Below are 24,457 nucleotides of genomic sequence, written 5' to 3'. Positions count from 1 at the left end.
TTATCGGACCCTTCAAAATCCTGGAACGAATAGGTTTGGTAGCGTATAAGTTAGCCTTACCACCCTTACTCTCAAACGTACACTGACCTACTCCATGTGTTAAGAAAATATATCATGGACCCTATGCATGTGATAGACTATAAACCTCTTGAGATAGAAGAAGATTTAAGCTATGAGGAAAAAAACTAGTTAAAATCCTAGTATGGGAGGTTAAAACATTATGTGATAAGAATATTGGCTTCGTCAAGGTACTATGGCGGAACCACCAAACCGAGGAAGTTACGTGGAAGCAGGAGGAGGAAATAAAGTAAAAATACCCCAAGAAAATGCAAGAACTCGAGACATTGAGGACAAAAGTTTTTTTTTAAGGGTAGATAATGTAACGATATGAAAAACTTTAAAAAGGATATTTTGCGCGGTCATTAGAAAACGCACGAGAATTCCAACAAGGCACTGGAATTTCGCGACCAACTCAATTTCACACCCACTCGGCACTCTCGCTTTGACATAGATTGTTATGTCTGAAAGCATAACAACGTTAGGATATGACTTATATGTTACATGAATGATATGATATGATTGATATGCAAAACGATAACTAGCATGAAATACAACCCCGACATACGCATGAAAGTTATGATAAATGTTATGAGAAATGGTATGAAAAATTTTATGATATTAAAAATACGTTGGCATTGATTGTATTAAGGATAATTAAAACGGAAAGATTTAAGGGATCTCATGCATTATTGTGTGCTCATGCATCGGGGGATACCCATATTCCTTCATGATAGCATAGACCTGTAAACTGCTAGGCAGGGGAACGATCATTATGTTTGACATAATGCTGCCATGACGGTCGCTACTTCTAATGGTTGTCCAGCAGCAATAGCTCCCAGAGTATGCTCGCCCGACTAGAAAGGAGCCAAGGAGGTGTGAGAACCGAATGATGAGTCCATACTCTCACGTATGGGCCGTGTGTAGGAAACTAATTACACATTCAAGTTGCCCATTAGGATAATCGTCGAGGAAACATACTGTTATTATAGGTCTCATGCATGCATTTGTATGTCCTTGCATTATAATCCCGATAGAGGGGTTACTTACTGAGTAGTTCTTAAAATACTCAAGTCATGTGCTATTATATTTTTTAGGTAAACGCAATGCGCTCCTGTAAGACTGACAGTGGCATCGTAATCTCGAGACTGTGGCACATGCTTAGAATAAATTCGTATTTAATTTTAGTAGACTATAGGTTAGTATAGGTTAATCGCATAACATGGAGGTTAGTATAGGACATTTCATTTTGTATGGTTTCTCGTTTTATTTTTATTTGTAATAGTTTTATTCAAAGGCATTAAATAAAGTAGGCAAGATTGAAGGTTGATTTTATTATAAGGTGTCCATAGAGTTAGTTTCGCATTAAATGTTCATGATATGATCTTAGATTAAATAGAAATTTTAGGTTGTTACACCAACATAAGTGTCACTTGGATCTGCACGTGCATCAACACTTGACTAAACGTATACAGTTTGCTCCATTGCTTTATGTGGTGAAATTTCTTCAATGTTTTTCGAGTCTATCAAGACTTTCTTTTCATAGGAACACCACAAAGATGCTCCATCAACACCCATATCTTTTGAGGTGTAGCATCTTCCACTTATTTGATCAAACACTTCCACCCTAAATCTTCAACTACACATATCTTATTTCCTCCCTCCAACACAAACAATCTACCGGTAGATGCCAGTATCATCTATCTCCTTGCCAATCATGCCTCCCTAATTATTATCCCGACACAAACCATCTACCGGTTGAAGTTTTAACGTTTATTTCATTCAATTGGTAGATGTAAGTATCAATTGTCTTCTTGCCGATTATGTCTCCAAATCTTTATGCTCAATTTTATTCATGGACTTCAAACTAGAGTTACACCTTGATGATCTACTCTAAGGTGTTTCTTTTCGTGCTTCATTAACTACGAGATTTTTTTGTACTATACCAAGACCTTCCATCATGACAAAGGTAATTGGGGGAATGTTGGAGAATCGTAAATCAAGAATCCAATCATTCTCATAATCAATATGAATGTCCCAATCATCCTCCATCTCCTTTTTTCAAAGGAAGTTTGCCGCATTGATAATATTTTTCTTTGGACTTGTTAAGAACTTTAGTTGTCGTACTTTTGAGCTCATCTTACATCTCTTTTTTTTTTGTAGAGGAGGTTGGTTTATAGCATTGACGGTCTTTTCTTTAAACTTGTCACTAAAAGAAATAATAAGTACGATAGCTTACGAAAAATGTTAGTCGTAGACTTTTTATAGCATTTTTTGTATATTGTAACAACCCATATTATTAAAAGTCTGAAACTTTAACATTTTTTTATAGCTATAATGGATGCTATAATGTAGTATGAAGCTATAGCTTATATTAGTTGCCATAAAAATATTTTATTGCATTTTTTATTAAGCTATGATAGGTTTAATATAGCTAAAATAGTATGCTATCTTTAACTTATAATAGCATTTTGTTAAACTATAATATAGTATTTATAGCTTCAATTTTATGTTATATCTAGGTAATGAATCATTTATAATTAATTTAATTATCGTAATGCATATTTGATAGTATCTATTTTTTTCTATATAAATTTAGTTATACCTCTTGGTCATAGCTAATAGCTATAATTTTTTTCCTCTACTAATTTACTTTTGGTTAATTTTGAAATTCACATACACAGAACGATATTTTATAACACATTAAATACTTTTAGATACAAAAAAAAAAAATATTCATTCTTAATTGAAGTTTCGAGATCTATTTACACATTAAAAAATTAAAGAAGTTTCAACCATACAAAATAAAGTTTTTGGTGAAGTAAAAAAAAAAAAAAACATAAAGACTTCAAGTTTTTCAAGTTTATCATGTATATAAAGTGTAATCTTTAAAGATTCATCCAAGTCTATCTGTACTATCCACAACTTCTTCCATACATGTCATTTCTGATGTAGGCTGCCATATATAGGCATTGCGTTTTCTTGGTATATCAATTCATACTCTAATAGCATGCAATCCAATAAGGATGTGATGAACAATAGCAGCTGGATCATTAGAAGACGATCGTCCTTTTGCAACAATCTCTCCTGAGTCATGCCAATCTAATAACTTCACTTCATTGAGTATTATTATTGATGCTCTACAAGAAGAGAAATAAAAGCATTGAGAATTTGATAGTAATAATGAAATCAGTAATTTTATTCGTTAAATTAGAAAATCAACTTAGTAGAAGGTATTGTCAAATTTGAATGGATGTCTGTTGATTTTGATTTACTTTCAATACCATTAGAGGCTTCCTCGGTTAGGTCAATCTATGAAAATTTCAATTGAAATATATATGGAATAAACTCACAATAGAATGAATGTGAAGTTTATATAACTTAATTAAAAAAAACGTAATTGTTTCTTCCTAAAACTTGAGAACATTGATTTCATTTCCATCGTTTCTTCCCTCATCTTCAAATATTTTTTCTCAAGAGTCATGTATCTATTTTCTTGTCGAGACAAGAGAGACAATTTAGAATGAGTCACTCCAAATCCAAGTCCTTTTACATGTCCACAATCCGGTCCAAGAACTCTACTCAAGGCATCATCAACAATATTATTTGATGAAGTTTTTGTCTCAACCTCGGCTTGTTCAATGCGCTCATACCAAGAGAGTATATCAAATACATAATGCAATTCTTACATTTAAAAAATGTCAACTGTCCACAATTGCTTCACACATCTTATAAGTTAAGAGACATGATCAAAAACATCTTAACAGAGTCAATTGTTTGTTCAACGTGCTCATACTAATAAAAAACCACTTCAACCGCCCATTTATATACATTATAAACAAGAGATATCAACGAACACAATACTTTCAAACTTCTCACATATCTAATAAGGTATAAAAAAAAAAAAGTCATTTTCAAACAAGTTTAACACATGTTATAAGAAAAACAAGAATCGAATTAAATACTTTTTTCAAAAGTTTTCATCCCCTCCAACTCTCCCCCCACCACCACCATACACATATGCTCAATCTTATGATAAGTAATTATTTGTTCAACCGCTCATACCAATAAGAAACCACTTGAACCACCTATTTCACATACATCATAAACAAAGGATATCAATAAACATAATACTTGCCAACTTAAAGATAAGTAATTTTCAATCAAGTTTAACATATGAGTGTCTCATTAACTTGTGAATTCACCGGTTGTCCATCCTTCTTTGTGTGAGCCTTTGTCCATAACATAATCTTGAGATCGAAGTTGGATCCGAAGAACTTTTCTTCTGCAAAATGAAATAAATATACTAAATTCACACATATAACATGAGAGTAGAATAAAACTATAATATTGATATTTACCATCTCTTCAGCCAAACAGACATATCCTTTTCTACTACATGTACGAGGGAGTTGTCTCTTCTTCATAGCTTTAAACTTTTCACTTTTCAACTACTCAATAATAAGACAACATATGTTTTTATTATATCAAAGTATATAAATAATTTCAAAAATATCATATTTAAGTTTTTCGATATATAAATATTCATTACCATGAAATTTGCACTAGTTTTTTTTTTACAAAGTCCATCCAATCATCCACCGATTGCAAATTATCTCGCATAAGTTGCAGTAGTGCTTCTTTGGTTGGGCATTGCGAATTTGTTTTACCATACGAGATTTTTCAGCCCTCCATAATCTATCCATTTGTTGAAAAATAAACTTTTTCTGCCAATAGTTGTTGAGAATGTACTAAAGAACCAAATAGTTAGAAGTAATATTACACAAATGATTAAAACTAGATAAATGAATTAAAATAACTTCATATCTCCATAGGCTTCCATAACACTAATTTTAGTCTTATAGGTAATTTCTTCCAATTCTCTAATGTCACAGGTACAACTTCCCTTACAAGTGGACCAAGAAAAGAAGTCAATCCTAGGATTTATCCCCTATGGGTTGTCCATATTCATTAAAAACAAGTTTCACTTTAGATTGTCCAGCTATTGTCTTCATCCTTGTAGGACCTCTTTTTCTTTATGATAGAGTTGTTTAACGAGGGTTTTCACTAATTACATGATCTTTTTTTCCAATTCTATTTTCATTACAAACTTCAAACTACCTACGGGTCGCTAATCTTGTACATTGTTTGTTGCTCTTTCTTTTTAAGCTTTCACATTTTCCCCAACAATTTTCAAAGTTTTGAAGTTTGGTATTAATTGTACTACTTGTTGCAATTTTGGGAGGTAATTCTTCTTCTATTTTTCCATCCAACCATGTATTTTTTCCTTTGATATGGATACAACTTTGACAAGAATCGTCTATGACCCATATATGAATACTTTTTTCTATTCTTCAACTAAAGAGACCCAATATTATCTTCACAAATTGGACATTCGTATTTACCTTTTGTGGTACATCTAGTAAGATGTCCATATGCAGGAAAATCATTTATAGTCCACATGAGAATGGCTCTTAAACTGAAATATGTTTTACTTATCATATCACTTGTACTCCTTTCCATAGATGTTGTAAATCTTTCACAAGAGGTTATAAGTAGGCATCAATATCGTTTCCTGGTTGTCTAGGGCCAGAAATCAACAATGTTAACATTATATTTTCCTTTTTCATACATAACTAATGTGGCAAGTTATACGTAACAAGCATGACTGGCCAATAACTATATCTACTGTTCATGTTGGAGAATGGATTAAAACTATCTGTAGCAAGGCCTAATCTAAGATTACGAGAGTCCATACCAAACTCAGGCCACTTTTTATCAATTGAAAGCATGTCATACAAAAGTTCGAGAAGACTTGTGAAACTAGCATCTGACCAACCATTATATGTCTTAAGTTTATACAATGCCACAACTACTGATATCTTTGTATATTTTGTACATCCTGTGTACAATGGAGTGTTTACCTCTGGGATATTGTGAGAAATATTTTTATCTTTATTTGATGTAAGAGGATCATTCTTGTCCTCCTCTGCAATATATGTGCTCTTATATAAGATGGTTGCTTCCAACATAAGAGCATCATCGACTTCTTTTTCAACATCATCCTCCTCACATACTTCTCCGTGATGATACCAACCATTATATGTAGGGTCCATTCCCTTAATGATTAGGTGTTCATATATGGTTTGGATATCATAATATCTCATATTTCTACACTCTTTACATGGACATAGAAACTTTTTTTGACATCCCGCTTTCTTTTCTTCACTTATTGTAGAAATTTTCATGCTCCTTCCATGTACTCATCGGTAACACTATTAGACAAACTCAATTTTGTGAAGTATGTGTTTTAAAAATAAAGTATATTGATACTTATATTCTCATCCCAATTCAAATTCAACCCATCTTTGTTGAACATTTTGAAAGCTCTGGTATGCTTAATCACTATTTAAGAAACTTGGTTCACAATCACTATTTAAGAAAAGAACATATCAATTCTCATTTACTATATATATATATATATATATATATATAATAAGTCAACTTAGAGTTATCTATTCAACACCTTTAATTTCAAGAAATTGGCTAAACCTTAAACCACAATTTGTTAGCACTTTTATCTAATGCCTAAGAATGGAGTAATGAAGCAAATAATTAAAAAAAAAAAAAAAAAAAATCCATAAGCAAGGCAAAATTAAAAGAATGAAAACAAATTAGGATGTTCAAATTGAATTATTTTTCTAATTTCGATAATTATCTTGCAAGATTCAATATATTCTCATAATTATTTTATCCAAATTTTAATACAAGTTTTATAATGTATAATTCTCCTAAAAAATAATCACACATACTCTTAAAATATTACTTAGTCTAGTAGAAATTTCACTCAAATATCAAAACTACAAATATTTTTTTTACCGAAGCATATATATAATATATATATTGGTCATGGATGGAGTATGTGTTTATTCAGTATGGTCATTGAAATGTTGATCATTGATGAAGTGTGTGTTTTGTCTACTGCAAATATATTAGTATCCATATGTGTTTTTTCCCTTAAAATATTGCTTACTCTAGTGATGTAGGAGTGAAAAGTGATTGCAGTAGAAAAAAATTTCAGGAGCAAAAAATTTCAATATGGAGTATGTGTTTATGTACATGGAGTAGGGTCATTGCAGCAGCAAAAAATTGACTTTCAAACTTGTCCGCACGTTTTCTCACTTTCCGTGTTTTTTTTTCTTTTATATTTTTAATTGCATTAAATAGAAAATGTTATCTCTAAAAGCTATGAAAAGCCTTCATTCTTGTTGTGTGTTGAGAACTTTTTTATGGACTTGTTGAGAAGTTAACTTCTCAATGACCGTATATTCTTTGGACTTGTTGAGAGGACTTGTTATTGAATAAGGGTGCACACCTAACCCGAGAATCCAATCCGAAATATACGGGTTGGGTTGGATTGGATTTCGAGTTTGAGTTGGGTTCATTTTTTTAACCCAATCCAGTTTGGGTTGGGTTTGGATTCTAAAAGAAAATGTTTGGGTCAACCCAACCCAACTCGAAAACATTGAAAAAAAAAATGAAATCGAAACCCAAGGCCCCAAAGTCAAAGCACAGTAGCCAAGTAGCCCACTCTTTTCTGAATTCTAACCCCTGTTCTGTCATATCCATGTCCTAACACGACTTTTTGCCCAAAGCTCAAGTAACTAACTTAAATTGATTAAAGATGACATAAGGTTGATTGACCAAAGGCTAAAATATTGGATTCGGAGTAATAAACTTTCCTCTCTCCTCCTCTCATCTTAGAGAAAGTTCTCAAAATTCTCTCTCTATCTGTGTTTCATATGATCGAAAGTTCTCAAAATTCTCTCTCTATCTGCGTTTCATATGATCGAAAGTTCGTTGTTTGCTGTACTCTTGTCTTGTAACATTGTACAACCGTTACCATGACACTATCTCTCTCTCGGTCTTTTTGTGTTTGTTTATCATTCTTTCTTGCACTCTCGGTCTCTCACTCTCAAGCTCTCAACCAAGGGATCTGATCTCAATAGCCTTCTCTCGCTCTCGCGTTCTTTGTCTTGTTCCTTTCTCGCGCGGAGTCTTTCTCTCTTAGTCTCCTCGTAGACCAGTAACTGGTAAGCATTTTTTTTTTAAGTTTACATTAGCATATGTTGTACATTAAGTCTTGATTTGATTTATCCCTTTGTAAAGACGAAGAGTTTGTACATTAAAAACATTTATGTGGGTGTTGTTAAATGGTCATCTACCATGTATAAGTTTTGATAAACGATAATGAGTAAGATAAAAGCAAAGAAAAAGAAAGATCAAAGATGGTTCTATAATTTTTTTTACTCCAACATTCAAATTCAATTTTATGCTTATAAACACATAACGGATCCCAAGTAAGTTTGTGTTGTTAGAATTGTTGATAGTTTGTGTTGTGGGTAGATGTTGAGAAGTGAGAGTTCTTTCCATATTTTGTATAATCAAAATCTATTAGGCAAATGCTTAATAGTTTGGTAGATTTAGCCATCAAATCGAAATATTTTGTGGGTTAGTTGTCTCAAATTTTATTTTATTTTACCTATATTCCATGTGGATCTTCTTTGCATTGAATAATGATATTGTTTATTTTAACTTTGTGGACTTTGATGCATTTTATGGTAATGGTTCGGTTGAATGTTTGAATCATAATACTTTTATTTTACTTTTTTATAGATGGAAAGCAATAATGCGAGTGGATGTGCAAGTAGCTCTAGTAATTATATTGCATCGAAGCCGCCATTGTCTGCACAATTTGAATTTAGGAAGAAAAAACCTAGTAAATCAAAGAAGTATGCCTGTCATACTAATTCTTGTGGAACTAGCACGTTGTGGAAGTACTTAAAAAATTCGGGTAGAAATTACCGACAAATGACAAATTACCCTAAATTTCCAACCTTCCATAGATGGACTATTGATAGAATTTATTATTGATGGTATTTTATTTGGACAAAACTTGTTATGAACGTGTTATTTATTGATTGAGAGAACTTGTTATTGATGATCTTTTCATTGGATGAAATTTGTTATTTATTCTATAGACACAACCAACTTGATATTGATGGTCTTTGGACATAACATCTTATTTATTTTTGGTCTTTTCTTTGATCCGTTGAGAGAACTTGTTATTTATAGCTTTTTTTAATAAAATTTGTTATTGATGGTTTTTTTTTTGGACAAAATTTGTTATTTATTGATTGAGAGAACTTATTAATAATCTTTTCTTCCTACGGATGATTCTTTTTTAGACAGAACTTGTTATTTATTGCTTACTTTTTATTAATTGATGGAAATAACTTATCATAACTTTTATTTATTGATTGTTGGTTTAATTTATTATTTATCAATTAAGAGAAATTGTTATTGATAGGTTTTTTCTTTGTACCGAACTTATTATTTATTTATTATCATTTATTCTTTCAATGAATATTTTCTTTTGACAAAACTTGTTATTGTAATCGATGGTTATTGATGATCTTTTCTTTGGACAGAAATTGTTACTTATTGATAGTCTTCTTTGGACGTAACATACATGGGTTCAGGTTCTAAAAGAAATTGATTGGGTCAATCCAACCCAACCCGAAAACATTAAAAAAAAAATAGTCCAATGGCCCCATCCAAATGATTGAATGGGTCGAAGCCCACGTCGCTATCTATTGCTGCGTCTTGCGACGTCGTACCATTCGCCACCGTACTATCTCTCTCTAATAGCATCTAGCGTCTGCCGTTTGACCATGAGTCCGACACTTTTGTCTCTCGGACTCAACTTCCCTAACCTCTTACTCTTTACTTCTTTCCCAATCTTTCATTTTCATAGTCTCTCTGTCTTTCGCTCTCAAGCTCTCATAGTCACAGTCTCTCATTCTCAGACTTTAATCTCGACTCTCCTCTCTGTTTCTTAATCTCGATCTCGATCTCTCCTCGTCTTTGGCACTCCACAGTCGGTCTCTCGATATCTCAGATTCAACTTTGAGTGGGTAACTGAAGTGGTAAGCATTTCTGCATCTCTACACTCTGTGGCTTGGCTTGGTTGTATATGCATATTTACATGTCTCTGCATCTCTGTGGCTTGGCTTGTTGGCTGTATTTGCACATCTACATGTCTATGCATCTATGCACTCTATGGGTTGGCTTGGCTTGGCTGTATCTGCATGTTTGCATCTCCATTATTTATGGCTAGATGGCATACATGTCTATGCATCTATGCACTCTATGGGTTGAATTGGCTGTATCTCCATGTTTGCATCTCCATTATTTATGGCTAGATGGCATCGGTCGGATTGGTATGGCAACCCTAGAGGGGTGAATATGGTTTTAACGATAAAAGTATTTAAACGTGATTAATTTTTCTAATTATGAAACTTTTACAAATAAGTAGAAGATGATAATTACTCGAACAAAATAATTCAAGTCAAAACAATAATCAACTAAAACATGCAATAAATCACAATAATAATTTTGAAATTAAATAGGAAAGAGTTAGAAAATATGACACCATAGTTTTATAGTGATTCGGTCAAACACGACCTACTCCACTCCCCAAGCACCTCTTGGGAATTTGAATAAAGAACTTTCTTGATCCTTTCCACGGATCAGAGTCATACCACTACACGGCTCTTTTTACGAGTTCAAGAGCAAACTCAATCCTTTCCACGGCGCAGGATCAAACCGATATAAGCATTTAAATTTGGTAGTAACACACCACAACTCTCTCAAAGACTAGATTTAACATTTGAAGCACTCACAACTATTTACTCACAATACAATAAAAAAATCTCTCCCAAGAATAAGATGAATAAAAATAAAATTGGAAGCTTGGAGAGAGCAACAAGCAAGGGAGACTTTGAACAAATGAGGATTGGAGATTTTATGGAAGTTGTGTCGAACCTTCGTCAAGAGTAATGATTCCTAGAGATATATTTCAACTTTATTTGGAAGGAAAAAAAAAAAGAAGTTAAAAGATTTTTTAGTCAATCATTCTAAGAGGATTTGTCTTACCACTAATACATGAACTTCATTCCAAAAAATTAATTACATGTAATCAGTTTTATTGATTCTGAATGAAATTTGCATAAAAGAATTCTCAAGACTATTGGCAAGATTATTGAGAGTTGTTTATTAGAGACGAGGAATCGATAAGACTTTCTCTATCACAGTTGATCATGCAAGTTATAATGATATAGCTATTTCATTTGTCTTAGATGGAGAAATATTACACATGAGGTGTTGTGCCACATAATTAACTTGATTGTGAATGAATAGCTTAAACAAATGCATGACTCCATTTCTAGTGTTCGCAAAGTGGTGAGGTATGTTAGATCATCCTCCAGGAGATTGAAAAAATTTAAAGATTGTGTTAAACAAAGAAAAAAATTGAAGGTAAAATACTTGTTTGGATGCGACCACTCATGGAATTTCACTTATTTGATACTTGACCATGCGTTGAAAATTGAGTTCAAATATGAAAGTTAAATAGGACAAATATTGTGGCTCAATTAAAAGAATTAATACATAGGAATGGTACTCGATCCTCGTTACAAATTGTGTTACATATCATTTTGTTTTTTTGAATATTTATGACGATGCTATGGTTAAAGTGATGATGGATAGCATAAAGAATTATTTAATTCATTTGTATGATTACTACAAGTTTTATGATAATGTTCAAGATCGTCGTCAATCTGAATCAAGATTCACTTCTAATTCTATGAGTATGGACACAGTTGATAAAGTAAATTTGAGTGGATCAATCTAATTCCATGAGTATGGACACAGTTGATAAAGTGAATTTAAGTGGATCAATATTAATATTATCAAATACAAACGAAGAAGACAAGAGCAAAATCCACTAGAGTTGAAGAATGATGTGGATTTATATTTATCTTACCTACTAAATCAGCAAAATCCACTAGAGTTAAAAAAATACCTACTAAATTACTTGATGATAATTTTTTTTTTGATGTTTTGGCACCGTAGAAAGCAAATGAATTTAAATATAGAATTTTATAAAAATCACTTGATGATAATTTTGATGTTTTGGCAAGTGGAAAGCAAATGAGTTTAAATATAGAATTTTATAAAAAAAAATTGCTCAAGATATTTTGTGTAACGACCCAAAAAAAAATTTAATTTTAATAATTAAAATAATAATTTTCCATAAACTACTCTCCACTAACCCCTCCTTCCTCTCCCAACTATCTCTCCTCAACCAATTCATCAGTCAATATCCCAAATCAGAATACTGGAGCATTGGTGGTTCCTACAATGAAGAAAAAAAAAATACAAACAACTAGATTGATTCTCCAGGAGAGCTGGAGATTTAATTGGTGGAGAGAGATCTTGTCGTTATTACGGTAAGTCATGTTTCAGATCTTTGATCTCTTTTTCAGATCTCTTTTTCATTTATCCAGATCAGATTTCCTTTTCGTTTGTCTAATTATTCAGAATTAGATCACTGGTTCTTTTGCTCAGTTATTTAGATTTTTGGTTATGATGTTAGGTCATAGAAAAATAACTAGAATAGATGAGGCAAATATTTGTCAATAGAATAAAAGAAAATACAGAGCAGGAAAAAGAGAGAAGTAGAAATGCAAGGAAAAGAAAAAATAAATAAATAAAGAGCAGGAAGTAAAGAGAAAATATAGAGCAGGAAAGAAGTAAAAGAGAAAATACAGAGAAAGCATACAGAGTAAAAAAAATAGAAAAGGCAGGGAAGAAAATACAGAGAAGCCAGAATAGAAAATCAAAAGAAAAAAAAAATACAGTGGAAGAGAAAAACAAAAGGGAAGAGTTGGGAGTAAGAATGGATCCGAATCGACCAACAATATGATTAAGTAAGAATCGATTAAAAAAAAATTGGTCAAGAATATGTCTTGAACAAACAATTGGGAGAAAAAGCAGAGTAAAGAAAGAATATCAAAAGACAAGAGAGAAGTCAATCGAAATAAAAAATAGAAAATGAAATCTTAATATAAATAGAATCGTTCCAAGATTTTATCTATGCAAAGTCTTTAATGCTCGTATGAAGTTTAGCACATGAACCATTGTAAGAGTTAGAGAATTTAACATGAGATTGATGCCATGGATTCTTATAGGTTGGCTTGGATACAAAGGAAAAAATCGAACTTTCGTTAAAGATAAATTGGTGACAACCGTATAAGCTAATCAGGTAAGTGGCCTTACTATAGGATAGGCTAAAAATTGTATGAGTTATGATGATGTATGAACTATGTCGTACGATACGGTATATGACTTATGATGATGTATGATGTATGACTTATGATGATGTATGACTTATGATGATGTGTGGGTTATGATACCTGATGATGTGCTCAGTATATATATATATATTGATGAATGTCGTACTTGATATGTTTGATGCACTTTGTGGCAATATGATGAGTATGATGATTGCGTGACGTTTACCTTAATATGATGATGTTTCCATATTGAGCATGCTATATGATAATGAGTGTCATATTGCATCATGTCGTTAGATCGACATAGGACACAACCCTAAGAGCGTGAAAATGATATTAATATAAATATCCACGAGTATGTGTTACCTAGAGTAACAAAGAGATGAGACTAGAGGGTTGTGTCAGAAGAGACATTATGATGGATTTAGAGGGACCTCATGCATATTGTATGTTCATAAGCATAGGGCTACTTCCCCTAGAGATGATGAGTGCGGATGCGCACCATATGATGAGCGCGAATGCGCATAGGTGCGAATGCACATAGATGAGGGTGTTCATGAGGCGCATGACACTATGGGGTTCCGCTGACCTCCGGACGTCGCTACAGATTAGCTTGACCAGAGGGTCCAGGGGGTGTGCGAGCGCCCTGGGGATTCACACTCGCACGTGTGAGTCGTGTGTAGGGAAGTACTACACATCCAATTTATCCGAGACTGGAGGCCACCCCTAAGATGATTAGAGATAGGTCCCTAAATCATGATTGCATGTGTTTGCATTTGCATGACCCCCTATAGTGGGGCAACTTACTGAGTATTCTTTGAAATACTCAGGCCGTGTGCCACATCATTTTTCAGGTAAAGGCAAGGTGCACTTGTACGGAGGACGGCGGCATCGCGAGCAGAGACTGTGGCACGTGCATAGGGTAGACTCATATTTAAATTTCTAGTCTTAAGTTAGAATAGGTTGTTTTGCATTTCATTGTTTTAAATTATTTTGTATTTGTTTTTGTTTTCTCTAAATTTAAGTATTTTATATTTAAACACGTAAGACCATGGCTGTGTTTATTTTGTATTTGTTTTTGTTTTCTCTAAATTTAAGTATTTCATATTTAAACACGTAAGACCATGACTGTGTTTTCAGAGAAAAGTTTTTTAAAAGTTTTTTTGAAATTTTCGTTATCAATTATGTTCATGTAAGAGTTATATTTTTGCTTTATAGATGAGCATGAGACGTTAGTAGCGACTCTGAGTATGTGAAAATTTAGGGTCGTTACATTTTGTCTGTTCCAATGTCAACTACGGCTTATGAATCAGCCTTGAGTAGATGGAAGGATTCTTGATTTTTTTAAGAGTTTTTTTTTTTACAGCGAAACTTGATATATATAGATTGGTAGAAAATCATTATCATTAGTTCTTCTTTAACAACTTTAGAAATTTTTTCTAAAATTGGACAGTAGAAAGTTTTGGAGATTTGTTCCAAATCTATTTATTGTCTATTTGTGATAGATACTCAATATCATAATTTATATTTTATTTTTTAAGATGCTATTTTTCTTTTCAAGAACTAATTTTATAACATGACATGTCTTTGGAATTGATTGGATACTTTTTCTAGGAAGACGGTAACTAGCTCCCAAGAGCTTGCATCAAGAATTAAGAATGCAATGGAGAGTTGGATACTTTTCAATTTGCGTAGATAAATTAATACTTTTCAATTTGCAGGCATTTTGTGGAATGATTATATATTGTGAACGTAGATAAATTAATTAGATGTAGTAACTTTGGAATTAATTCATTGCATATTGTTTACATTATTTATGGGTGATAATACAACGTAATAGATGATTTGATACTCTTAAACTAGAAGGTTATATAGGTGGAAAATGTTTTAGCATTTTAGGTGATACAAATTAAATTTTTTTAGTTGTTTTTGGAACAATACGAAAATAGAGGGTTGGGTTACCAATACAATGGACTCGAATTTTTGGATTGGTCCAACAAAAAAATCTTCAACTCAACCCAACCGAATCTGTACCATATAGACCTGTATTATTAATAGTCTTTTCTTTGGATAAAACTTGTTATTGATTAATAGTCTTTCTTTCGACTTTTTAAAAAAATTATTATTTAGTTATGAATTGTTATAGATGATTATTGATGGTCTTTGTCTTTTCTTTATTGATGTGATTGAGATTATGTTTTCTTTGGAGAGATCAAAGACCTTCAGTATGTTAGACTAACGTGATAACCAACTGCACCACGACACCAAATGATTTACAAGCATTGTCATATACACTTTTGGTGATGTGTTTCCACTCAATGAAAGACATACAGTTCCTTTATCCACTATTGAAGTAGAGTTTGTGGCAGCTTCTTCTCGTGCTTGTCAAGGGGTGTGGATGAGGAGAGTATTAAAAATTTTTGGTCATTTTCAAAAAAAGTATATCACTATGTTACGTGATAATAGATTTAACATTAAGTTATCCAAGAATCCAATCATACATGGACACACAAGCATAAGCATCAAACATGTACAACAAATACATAAATATCAAAGATATAATATAATTTTGCCATACAATTATTTTTTATATTCATTAAAAATTAACTTATTTATGTGTTTTATATATATAATTTTTTTTTTGTTACTTTTTTATTATTGTGTGGTAGTTTTCTTAATATATATATATATATATATATCTATCTGTCTTAATATAAAGAGAGTAAAAATTAAATTATTGGCATTGGTTCAATTTGAATGGAAGGTCTCGAGTGTGTGGTCTTGAGTGTGTTAGACTGACACCACGACACCAAGTGATTACGCAACTTTTGTTATGTGTAACAATATAATGTTGTAAAACCAACGAAAAGAACTTGAAGACTAAAACTAGGGATGTTCAAATGACTCGAGACTAAAACTAGGGATGTTCATATGACTCGATAAAGGTTGGTTGGGTTGGGTTGAATTATTCGAAAATAAAAAAAATCTGGTCAGTTTGCTAGTTGACATTTTTTTTTTCTTTTTGTCGGAACTTAAAAATAGGGTTACAACCCAATCCAACTCTACCTTACTACTTTTAATATTATTATGAATATTAGTAATATTTTATGTGGTAACAAATGCTAGTGATGTATTGTGACTTGTGAATATTTGATATTTGAGTTTTATGATATTTTAGTCATTAATGTAACATACACGTTACATAAGTAAAAATTTTAAACTAACTAAAAAAACAATGCAACAAACCAACCCAATCGGTTGAGTTGGATTAATTGGGAAGTCTATTTGGGATTCTCGTTTTACTAGCCCAACTTACCCAAAATTTTAAGTTGGTCCAAGAACTCTTCCCAACCCAACTTATGTACACCTCTTATTAAGATATGTCTTGGATTTAAATTATTGTAATTTAATTAGTTTTCAATTTATAGGATCTATTATAACATTGTGGTGTCAAAGCTTGTCATATGCCTAGTAAAGCTTAGCTGCCGATGGCTGAAATTCAAAGAGTGATGGCCCTAACATTGTTATATCATAGCCTAATAAAGCCTAATTGTAGTTAGCTAAAATTTAAAAGAGTGATGGTAACATAAAATACGTTTGTGCAACCTTTAATTCCTACGCTTGATAGTCACTAAGAATATTGGGCAATGGACAAACGGTGATAGAGAATTTTATACATTAAAAGAAATATTGGAGTTTAGTGGAAATAGGAATCCTAGTTGCACCTTATGAAACGACACCACCGAGAGAGGTGCAACAGCATCAACAAGTAGAAGCTCGAGGACATGAAAGCAGAGAATTGTCTTCTTCGGGCATTGGATTGTTCCATAATTGAAATGATTCTCAAGAAAGACATGTTCGAGGATATATGAAACTCTATAAAGAAAAAACATCAAGGGTTAATTCGGGTTAAATGGGCTCAATTACAGGCTCCGAGGAAAGAATTTGAAACACTCCACATAAATGCAGGAGAGATTGTGAACGACTATTTTAAACGTACAATTGCGACCAAGATGAATGCTAAGGGTGAAAAGAAAAGTGATATCAAAGTAGTGAAAAATATGCCCTTTAGACTCCAAAATTCAATTATGCAGTCTCTTCAGTCAATTGAGGAGGCCCAAGACACTAGCAATATATCCATAGATGAATTACAAAGCAGTTTATTAATGCATAAGCAAAATATGTTTCGTTGAGAAGAGAAACATGATTTGAAAGTGGAGGAAGAGGTCATGACAGATATAGAGAATGGGGTCGAGAACAAGAAAGGACAAATTTTAACAAATCTACTATTGAATGCTTCACCTGTCATAAAATTGTGAGATTTATTCTATTCTAAAGACTTATTCAAACTCATAAGTAGGAAGAATGCACGTATTGAACTCGAACTTGGCATTGCATTCCTATTTATACTAGAGTAAAGAAATTTAAATGACGAATATCTTTTCATTGTAAACACATTCTTGTAAACACAAAATTAGTTCATAATGACTCACACTAGAGGTGAGTAAAACGTCCCTTATTAGCAGCCTGACTTTTTGTATGTTTACAGTGAGGAGAAATGTTTGGACTTTTTGTATGTTTATAGGGAGGAGTGGACTCGTTTTCAAGTGCTTTTCTATTTGTTTGGAATTCAAATTCTTGTATGACTTGTAAAAGCAATAATCTTAAAAAAGAAAATTACAATTTAAGAGTCTAATAGTTCGAAAAAAAAAAAAAAAAAGTTACTCTCAATGTAGACATATTTCACCCAATATACTAATGATAATAAGCCTTGATATGTTATATATGTCTCATCCATTAAAATCAGGATGGATCATGGTAAGAAATAAGTCCATGGTCAATAATGAACAAAGAATGGACGAGAGCAACGTGCTACCTCATGCTTGTTAGACCCTCTTTCTTTTGAGATAAGGTCAAATTAGGCGGTCACCATTAGTCCGTAGTCAATAGAAGAAAATATACTTAAGCTGATTCCTTGATTCATATCTAAGCTTCTCATTCACTAATAGTAGTTTGTATCCACATTGAAATGAATCAAATCTTGCAAAATAAAAGACGCAAATAACACGAGAGGATAAGAACACATTATTCATTGTGTTGTCACAACATAACTACCCCACCTAAGAGTCGATGTACTATCAACTCATGGATTTTAATAAATCGCAGAGCAACAAGAATCATATGGAAATGACTCAAAGTTCGTGAATAAAAAAATTGAACTAATATTATATTGTTAAGTCATGCACGTTTTTGTACATCAAATCAGCATTTGTATCTCATACACCATAAAACCAACATGAGATTTCAACATGATGATTCGGCGTTACTAATAACACCTACTAGGTCGAGCCAAGGAATGTGCAATTCCAAAAACCTATAGTTATAAACTAATGAGCAACCTAAAGGGTATATAAACTAATGAACAAAGAATGTGACAGTGGCCATGTCAGGGCTAACACTCAATCAGAAATACCTATGCCATTCTCATCTATCTAAGAAACACTGGTAACGTAGAACAGTTAGATGTAAGCTGAAAATAGCGGAATGTCACCTATATCATCAAAGCACCAGCTCCCCAATGCACGAGTAAATCTCGATAGCAATACATGGAATCCCAACACGCTATCTTGTAGCAGATTCATTCTCAATGAGTCCAAAAGTGACTTTTAGACGATCTTGTAGATTTTTTAGGATGTTTTTGGTAATCCTTTTCTGATGCTTAGTTCTTTTCTGCCAGGCCATTCCAAAGGATACTAGAATGCTACACCCCTTCAACTTGGAAGGTAAATCCTCAATTTGATATCTAAGGTGGACCTGCACGAGAAGATAATCAATGAGCGCAAACAGTTTAAGGGAAGTAAAAAAACGGCATTACACAATGTTCATACATTGAAGTAGTCACCAAGAGGAACTCCATGAAGTGTCAAGACCTCTTCAACGAGCCAACCATTTCTATTGGAAAGCGAGTGTCTTTGCTGAGCACTTGTGACTTCCACTCGGTAATGGGAGATACGTTTGTCAAATATGTAATATATTTGCCTCTCATAAACATTCTCCTTCTCTGATTCCCATGGAGTAAATGAATAATTAAGACAACCAGCTTTCTCCATAACTTTGCGTTCTAACTCAGCCCCATTGAATAGCTCCATAGCAAAGTTGGTCTGGAAGAAACACCACAGAAATAATGTAACGTAAAATAAACGCCGCACTTCCCAAGTTTATATGCGTAAAATGAACAGAAAGAGGGATAGAGCTTACAGGAACAGATAGAATGGATGAGAGAACCTCAGACATACTGATTTCACCGGGACCCAAACATGATCCATTTTCTTCAGTTTCTGAGCAGCCTTTAGCTTCGGATTCTTCTTCGACTATTTGCACTTTCTGCTCCGGACTCAAAGATTTAGCCCTCCACAGAGCCAGGATTGTCCTATAAATGAATTCAGAGTTATTCTTGGAACTTTGTTCCTATATACAAATACTCGAAGATTGCTTTCCTAAAACTTAAAGGTAGGAAACAATAGCAGGGTCCACTCAAGTGTCAAATACATGGTGCACTTTGTTCGAGGGCTCTAGAGAAAGGAGTCGAGCCTTGATTAAGGGGAGGCTGTTCGAGGGCTGCATAGGCCTCAGGAGAGACTATATGGTGCACTTTGTTCGAGGAGAGGATTGTTGGGAGGGAGTCCCATATTGGCTAATTAGAGAATGATTATGAGTTCATAAGTAAGGAATACATCTCCAATAGTATGCGGCTTTTTGGAGAAATCAAAAGCAAAGCCATGAGAGTTTATGCTCAGTGGATAATATCATACCATTGTGGAGGTCCGTGATTCTAACCCCATTTCTTTAAAACAATCTATCCCACGTATCTTGAGCATGCAATAGGAGCCGATTTTAGAATTCTAATTTCTAGGGTACCTCTCTTGCACTCATTCTAGACAGAGACGAGAACATTCTTGGAAAGAAAATTGGTACAGCCTAACAACTAAGCATCTAAATCTCAAGATTCCTCCAAAAGAATATTTATCCATTATCGTAGTGTTCAAAATAGAGGAGAATAATAAACTTATAAATGTCCCTTCTTACAAATTGCTACCTAATTAGGCGAAACAACCAATCCTAAAGCCACTAAACAAACAAATAAAACGACTGCCAAGACTAATTAAGTAAAATCTAACATAGCAGACAAGCAACTACTGATATCAATAAATTCAAGGCCAAAGTTACCAAATTATCAACATCCCAAGCCTACCGCTATCAGATATTGTCCTCTTTGGCCTTTCCCTTTCGGCCTTCCCCTCAAGGTTTTTAAAACGTGTTTGTTAGGAAGAAGTTTCTATATGTTTATAAAGAATGCTTCGTTCTCCTCCCCAACCGATATGGGATCCCATATACTGCATCATCCCACACAGTCCAAAGCCTCCATTCTCGATTGGAAAAATATTTGAGAACAAAACACTTCCTCTCTACTTGAAAATTGAACTTTGAAGGAGGAATAAATCGGCAATACTTTACCCTGGCTTCAATACAAAATTCTATACTATCCACCAAACTCAAGCTAAATGTGCATCACATAAAGCCCCCACAAGCATCTTCCAAGGCTCTAAACAACTACAAGCTCGATAATACAGGGGAACAAAATTTGTCTGGAAAAGAATACAAGTGTGCCTTTTCAAGAAGAATAGGGCCTTTTAGTCCCATTTGAAGCCAGAAAATAAGAAACGGCTATGTAAGAACAAGTAGCAAAATAAATAAAAAAATAGATAAATTCACTGAACTAGCAAGAGAGCAGGAAATTACCTATGCGCTACACCAAACGATACAAAGGAATGGAAATGGAACTTCAGCCTGCCTTCCTCATCTAACGTCTTTGCACCACTCCTGGCATCCAAACCTCTACCTGCTCGGAGCGTTATAACTATAATTGGACTGCCCATTGATGAAAGAGTAGGAGCAACAACTTGAATATCTTCAATGTCCTCCCAAAGGAAGAAAAATTTGGTTTTGTGCCCAAATATATTTGCATGGAAGCCTATGACTCTAGCTGACAGAAAGATACGACCCTGGACACAGGAACTAATTATTAGATGAAACTCCTGCTGGATGAACATAAAGTAAACAAAAACATGAAATTCAATTAACCAGAAAACCTCTAAAGTACCACCTGAATGGGCATTTTACGTTTCAAATGACAGGTAAAATCATTAATAAGAAATTCTTCAGCTGGAAGGCCAAATAGTTTCTGAAAGGTCGAGTTTGATTGAGGAGAACGCAAACTGATCTGCAGTTCGTTTAAACTAAAGTTGTTAGTATATGAATGGAGTGAGAGATATTGAGTCAAGAATGTAAATTCTGAAGTAGGATGCGTACCTTTTTCCCAACCTCTTTTTCCATTTTACTTAAGTACTCTTTAACAACATTTACATTGCTGCCTCTTGTATTATCCAAGAAAATTCTCAAGTGAAGTTTGGATTGGCATGTTTGAGCCAACTTCCCCTGAAGAGGTACCCATATGTCAGCTAAATCTGATATACTGGTCCTCAGAAAATTGATCTCAGCATATCCCAAAGACGCAGCCTCATCGAAAGGCCCATCAAAATCATAAACTTCAACACCCAATACGGAAGGAGGTTCGTTCATTGCATCAAATTCAAAAATTTCTGGAAAAAAAATGTTTCTATAAGAACTTAAATCATATCAGCTATCTGTAGAAAAGGTTGTATCAAATGTAACTAATAGATATCAAGCATCTTAAACATACCATTCCATTGAGGATCAGATTTCTGGAACTTGATTGAGCTGCTTTTAGTTTTCCCATTACATGTAAACACGACATAAGGGTCGGATAACCCACTTGAATCGACTGCGGCTAAACTACACCCTTCAATCAAAGCAACCGTGAGTAACCATCCATCTCCCTGTGCTTTGACTCCATGATCACTCCCTATTATAAAGAAAGCTATGTAGTCAGCTAGAGCAAGAAGAACAAACTGATGGCATCATGCAATATACTGAAAGTACCTTTTTGCAGTCTGGCCTGCATGAAGCGGGAAATCTGCCCCAAAACACGTTCTCCCTGTAGAACTAGGACGCCACACACAATGAATTCACCTATTGAATCAGGTAGGTCGAGGCCTACAAATTCGAGACCCTGAATTGTGCTAGGTGCAGCTAGAAAAATGTGTACAAGCACGTACAAAGCCATAAAAGTGGTGACCACAACAGAGCAATTAGCAAAATATTGTACAGCAAGTTTAAAGGTCGACTGCGGCTGTGCCTGCAAAGATGCCAAAACCTGTTCCTTATTTGACCCAATATTCTTTTGATCAACTGGACGAACAGTCTGAGATAACAAACTAGAATATTGGTCAAAATTGTCCTTTATACCTTGCCTGGCTCCATTCTCAATCATTCCTTTCATCATAGTGCTCTGCAGAAAGTTCATTTGCCACGAAATTACCAGTCGTGAAGATTTCTCTTCCGATGGAAGCTCTGGACCAGGCGTTATGCAGTAAAGTATCTCTACTTTGAAAGTGCTCCCATACATTACATCTGGAGTGCTTACAATAGCTAGAACTGCATAAACCTTTCCATCTGCTTTTAAGTACGTTTGTTCCTCAAATGCTTTGACAGCTTTGATTAGTTTCGTTGGAGCCTTAAGATATGATACTGATCTCTTTAACATTTCACCACCATTCTCAAATTTCCAGTTTTGAAGTTGCAGTTCTGTAGTTCCCTGAAGGTCAGCCAAAGATCGTAGAAAACTCGAATCTGATGAAAAAAGTAGAGAATTGAGGTCAGAGGGTGAAATAGCATACAATTGATCCACCATTATTCCTGGCAAATTCGATGGTGTTTCAGTTTCTTGATCTTTCGACTCCATTACTCTTATTCCTTCATCAAATGTAGTACTTGAGGATTGATCTTCTAAACTAGCTTCCGAAATTTCAGACGGAACGATTGCAGATATCTCGGACAGTTCGGTAGCTCGAGACGGAACGGAAGAACCAGAATCTACATTCTTATGAAACATTTGAGCAATACGACCAGCAAAGGTCTTCTGTTGAGAAGATCTATGTTCCTTCACCGAATTCTCAGTTTGCCTAACTGGAGACGGCGAGCTAGATTTGCCACTATGAGAGCTCAACGGTGAACCCATTATTTCATCACTAGATGTCTTTGGATAAGATACATGACCATTGATATTGAAATCTACAAATGCATTGGTCTGAGAAAAACATATAGCAAGAAGGATTTCCCCTACCAAAATTAGAACAAACAACACAACATTGGATCACAGACATGAAAGTAACTTAAACTCATAAACAAATTCGTGAGAAATCCCGTTTTTCAATAGCAAACCTAAATCGAAATGAAAAACTATGGAGAATGCAACATACCACAATCCTTCTGCTTGGATTTTTTGGTTTTGGGATGAACAGAATGCCAAGTAGCGCCGAGCGATCCATTATCAAAATCAAATGCCCGCGACATGGGAATCTTAACCTGTCCAACAAAATCATCGTTGAAATACCTATCTTCGTCCAAGATAGAGATAGTGAGTTCATCGTCAAGATCATCCACTCGGAAGCTAAACTCTTCGCCCCAAGATGGATTTAACGTCTTCTTAACCACCTTGGTTCTAAACCTCTGCCGACCAAGCTGCAACCTAACGTACGGATCACTCGATCCATTTAGATCGGTTGCAGGTAAATTCCGAGCCTCGATTACACGAACAGTGATCTTCATATTCTTTTATCCAGAAGAACACAGAGAATTTTACATTTAGAAACAAGATTTTCTGGCAACTAGATGAAATGGATTAATACTCGGAACGAAGAACTCGAAATGGAAAAATGAAAACGAAACAATGACAATATGACAATATGAATTCGAAGAAGAAAGGAAATGGAGGAAATACCTTTTTGTGTTTGTTGCTTTAACGAAACATGCAGATTGGAGAGAGGAGATAAGAAATGGACCCTCCAACATTGACTTCGGTCATCGGATTCAATTTCCACGCCTATTTAAATTGACGATCCACGAACAATTCAACCAAACCAACTTTTTCTTCTGCAAATTCTTTATCCAACCAAATTCATTCTCTTCTTTTATTCTTAAACTTTCGTTTTTTTGAATCTAATGAGCGACAAAAATTCTATTGTTTTTTTTTTTTTTTTTTTTTTTTTTTTTTTTTTTTT

The 24,457-nt window shown here is 33.9% G+C and overlaps 1 protein-coding gene across 1 annotated transcript; it reads right to left on the bottom strand.

Moving 5' to 3' along the window:
• Positions 1–18,511: 18,511 nt before the first annotated feature.
• LOC111449806 (C2 and GRAM domain-containing protein At1g03370-like) lies at positions 18,512–24,333 on the bottom strand. The gene is made up of 10 exons (XM_023089853.1): positions 24,178–24,333; positions 23,657–24,008; positions 22,278–23,516; positions 22,018–22,200; positions 21,627–21,916; positions 21,421–21,537; positions 21,057–21,319; positions 19,515–19,686; positions 19,145–19,417; positions 18,512–19,070 (listed from the first exon to the last, which is right to left on the bottom strand). Exons 2-10 carry the CDS (start codon positions 24,003–24,005, stop codon positions 18,879–18,881), a joined length of 3,078 nt encoding a protein of 1,025 aa, XP_022945621.1. The 5' UTR covers positions 24,006–24,008; positions 24,178–24,333; the 3' UTR covers positions 18,512–18,878.
• Between the last annotated feature and the right edge of the window lie 124 nt (positions 24,334–24,457).

Source organism: Cucurbita moschata, unplaced genomic scaffold (genome assembly GCF_002738365.1).
Source record: "Cucurbita moschata cultivar Rifu unplaced genomic scaffold, Cmos_1.0 Cmo_Scf00011, whole genome shotgun sequence".
Taxonomy (NCBI): Eukaryota; Viridiplantae; Streptophyta; class Magnoliopsida; order Cucurbitales; family Cucurbitaceae; genus Cucurbita; species Cucurbita moschata.
Note: the sequence above shows the minus strand (reverse complement) of the source record. Positions and strands in the feature narration are given on the sequence as shown.

Coding starts and splice junctions, on each gene's coding strand:
- LOC111449806 (XM_023089853.1), bottom strand. CDS start 24,005: ATGAAGATCACTGTTCGTGTAATCGAGGCTCGGAATTTACCTGCAACC. Junction 22,201..22,277: donor GCAGGCCAGACTGCAAAAAG/GTACTTTCAGTA, acceptor TCTTTATAATAG/GGAGTGATCATGGAGTCAAA. Junction 21,320..21,420: donor AACGTAAAATGCCCATTCAG/GTGGTACTTTAG, acceptor TCCTGTGTCCAG/GGTCGTATCTTTCTGTCAGC.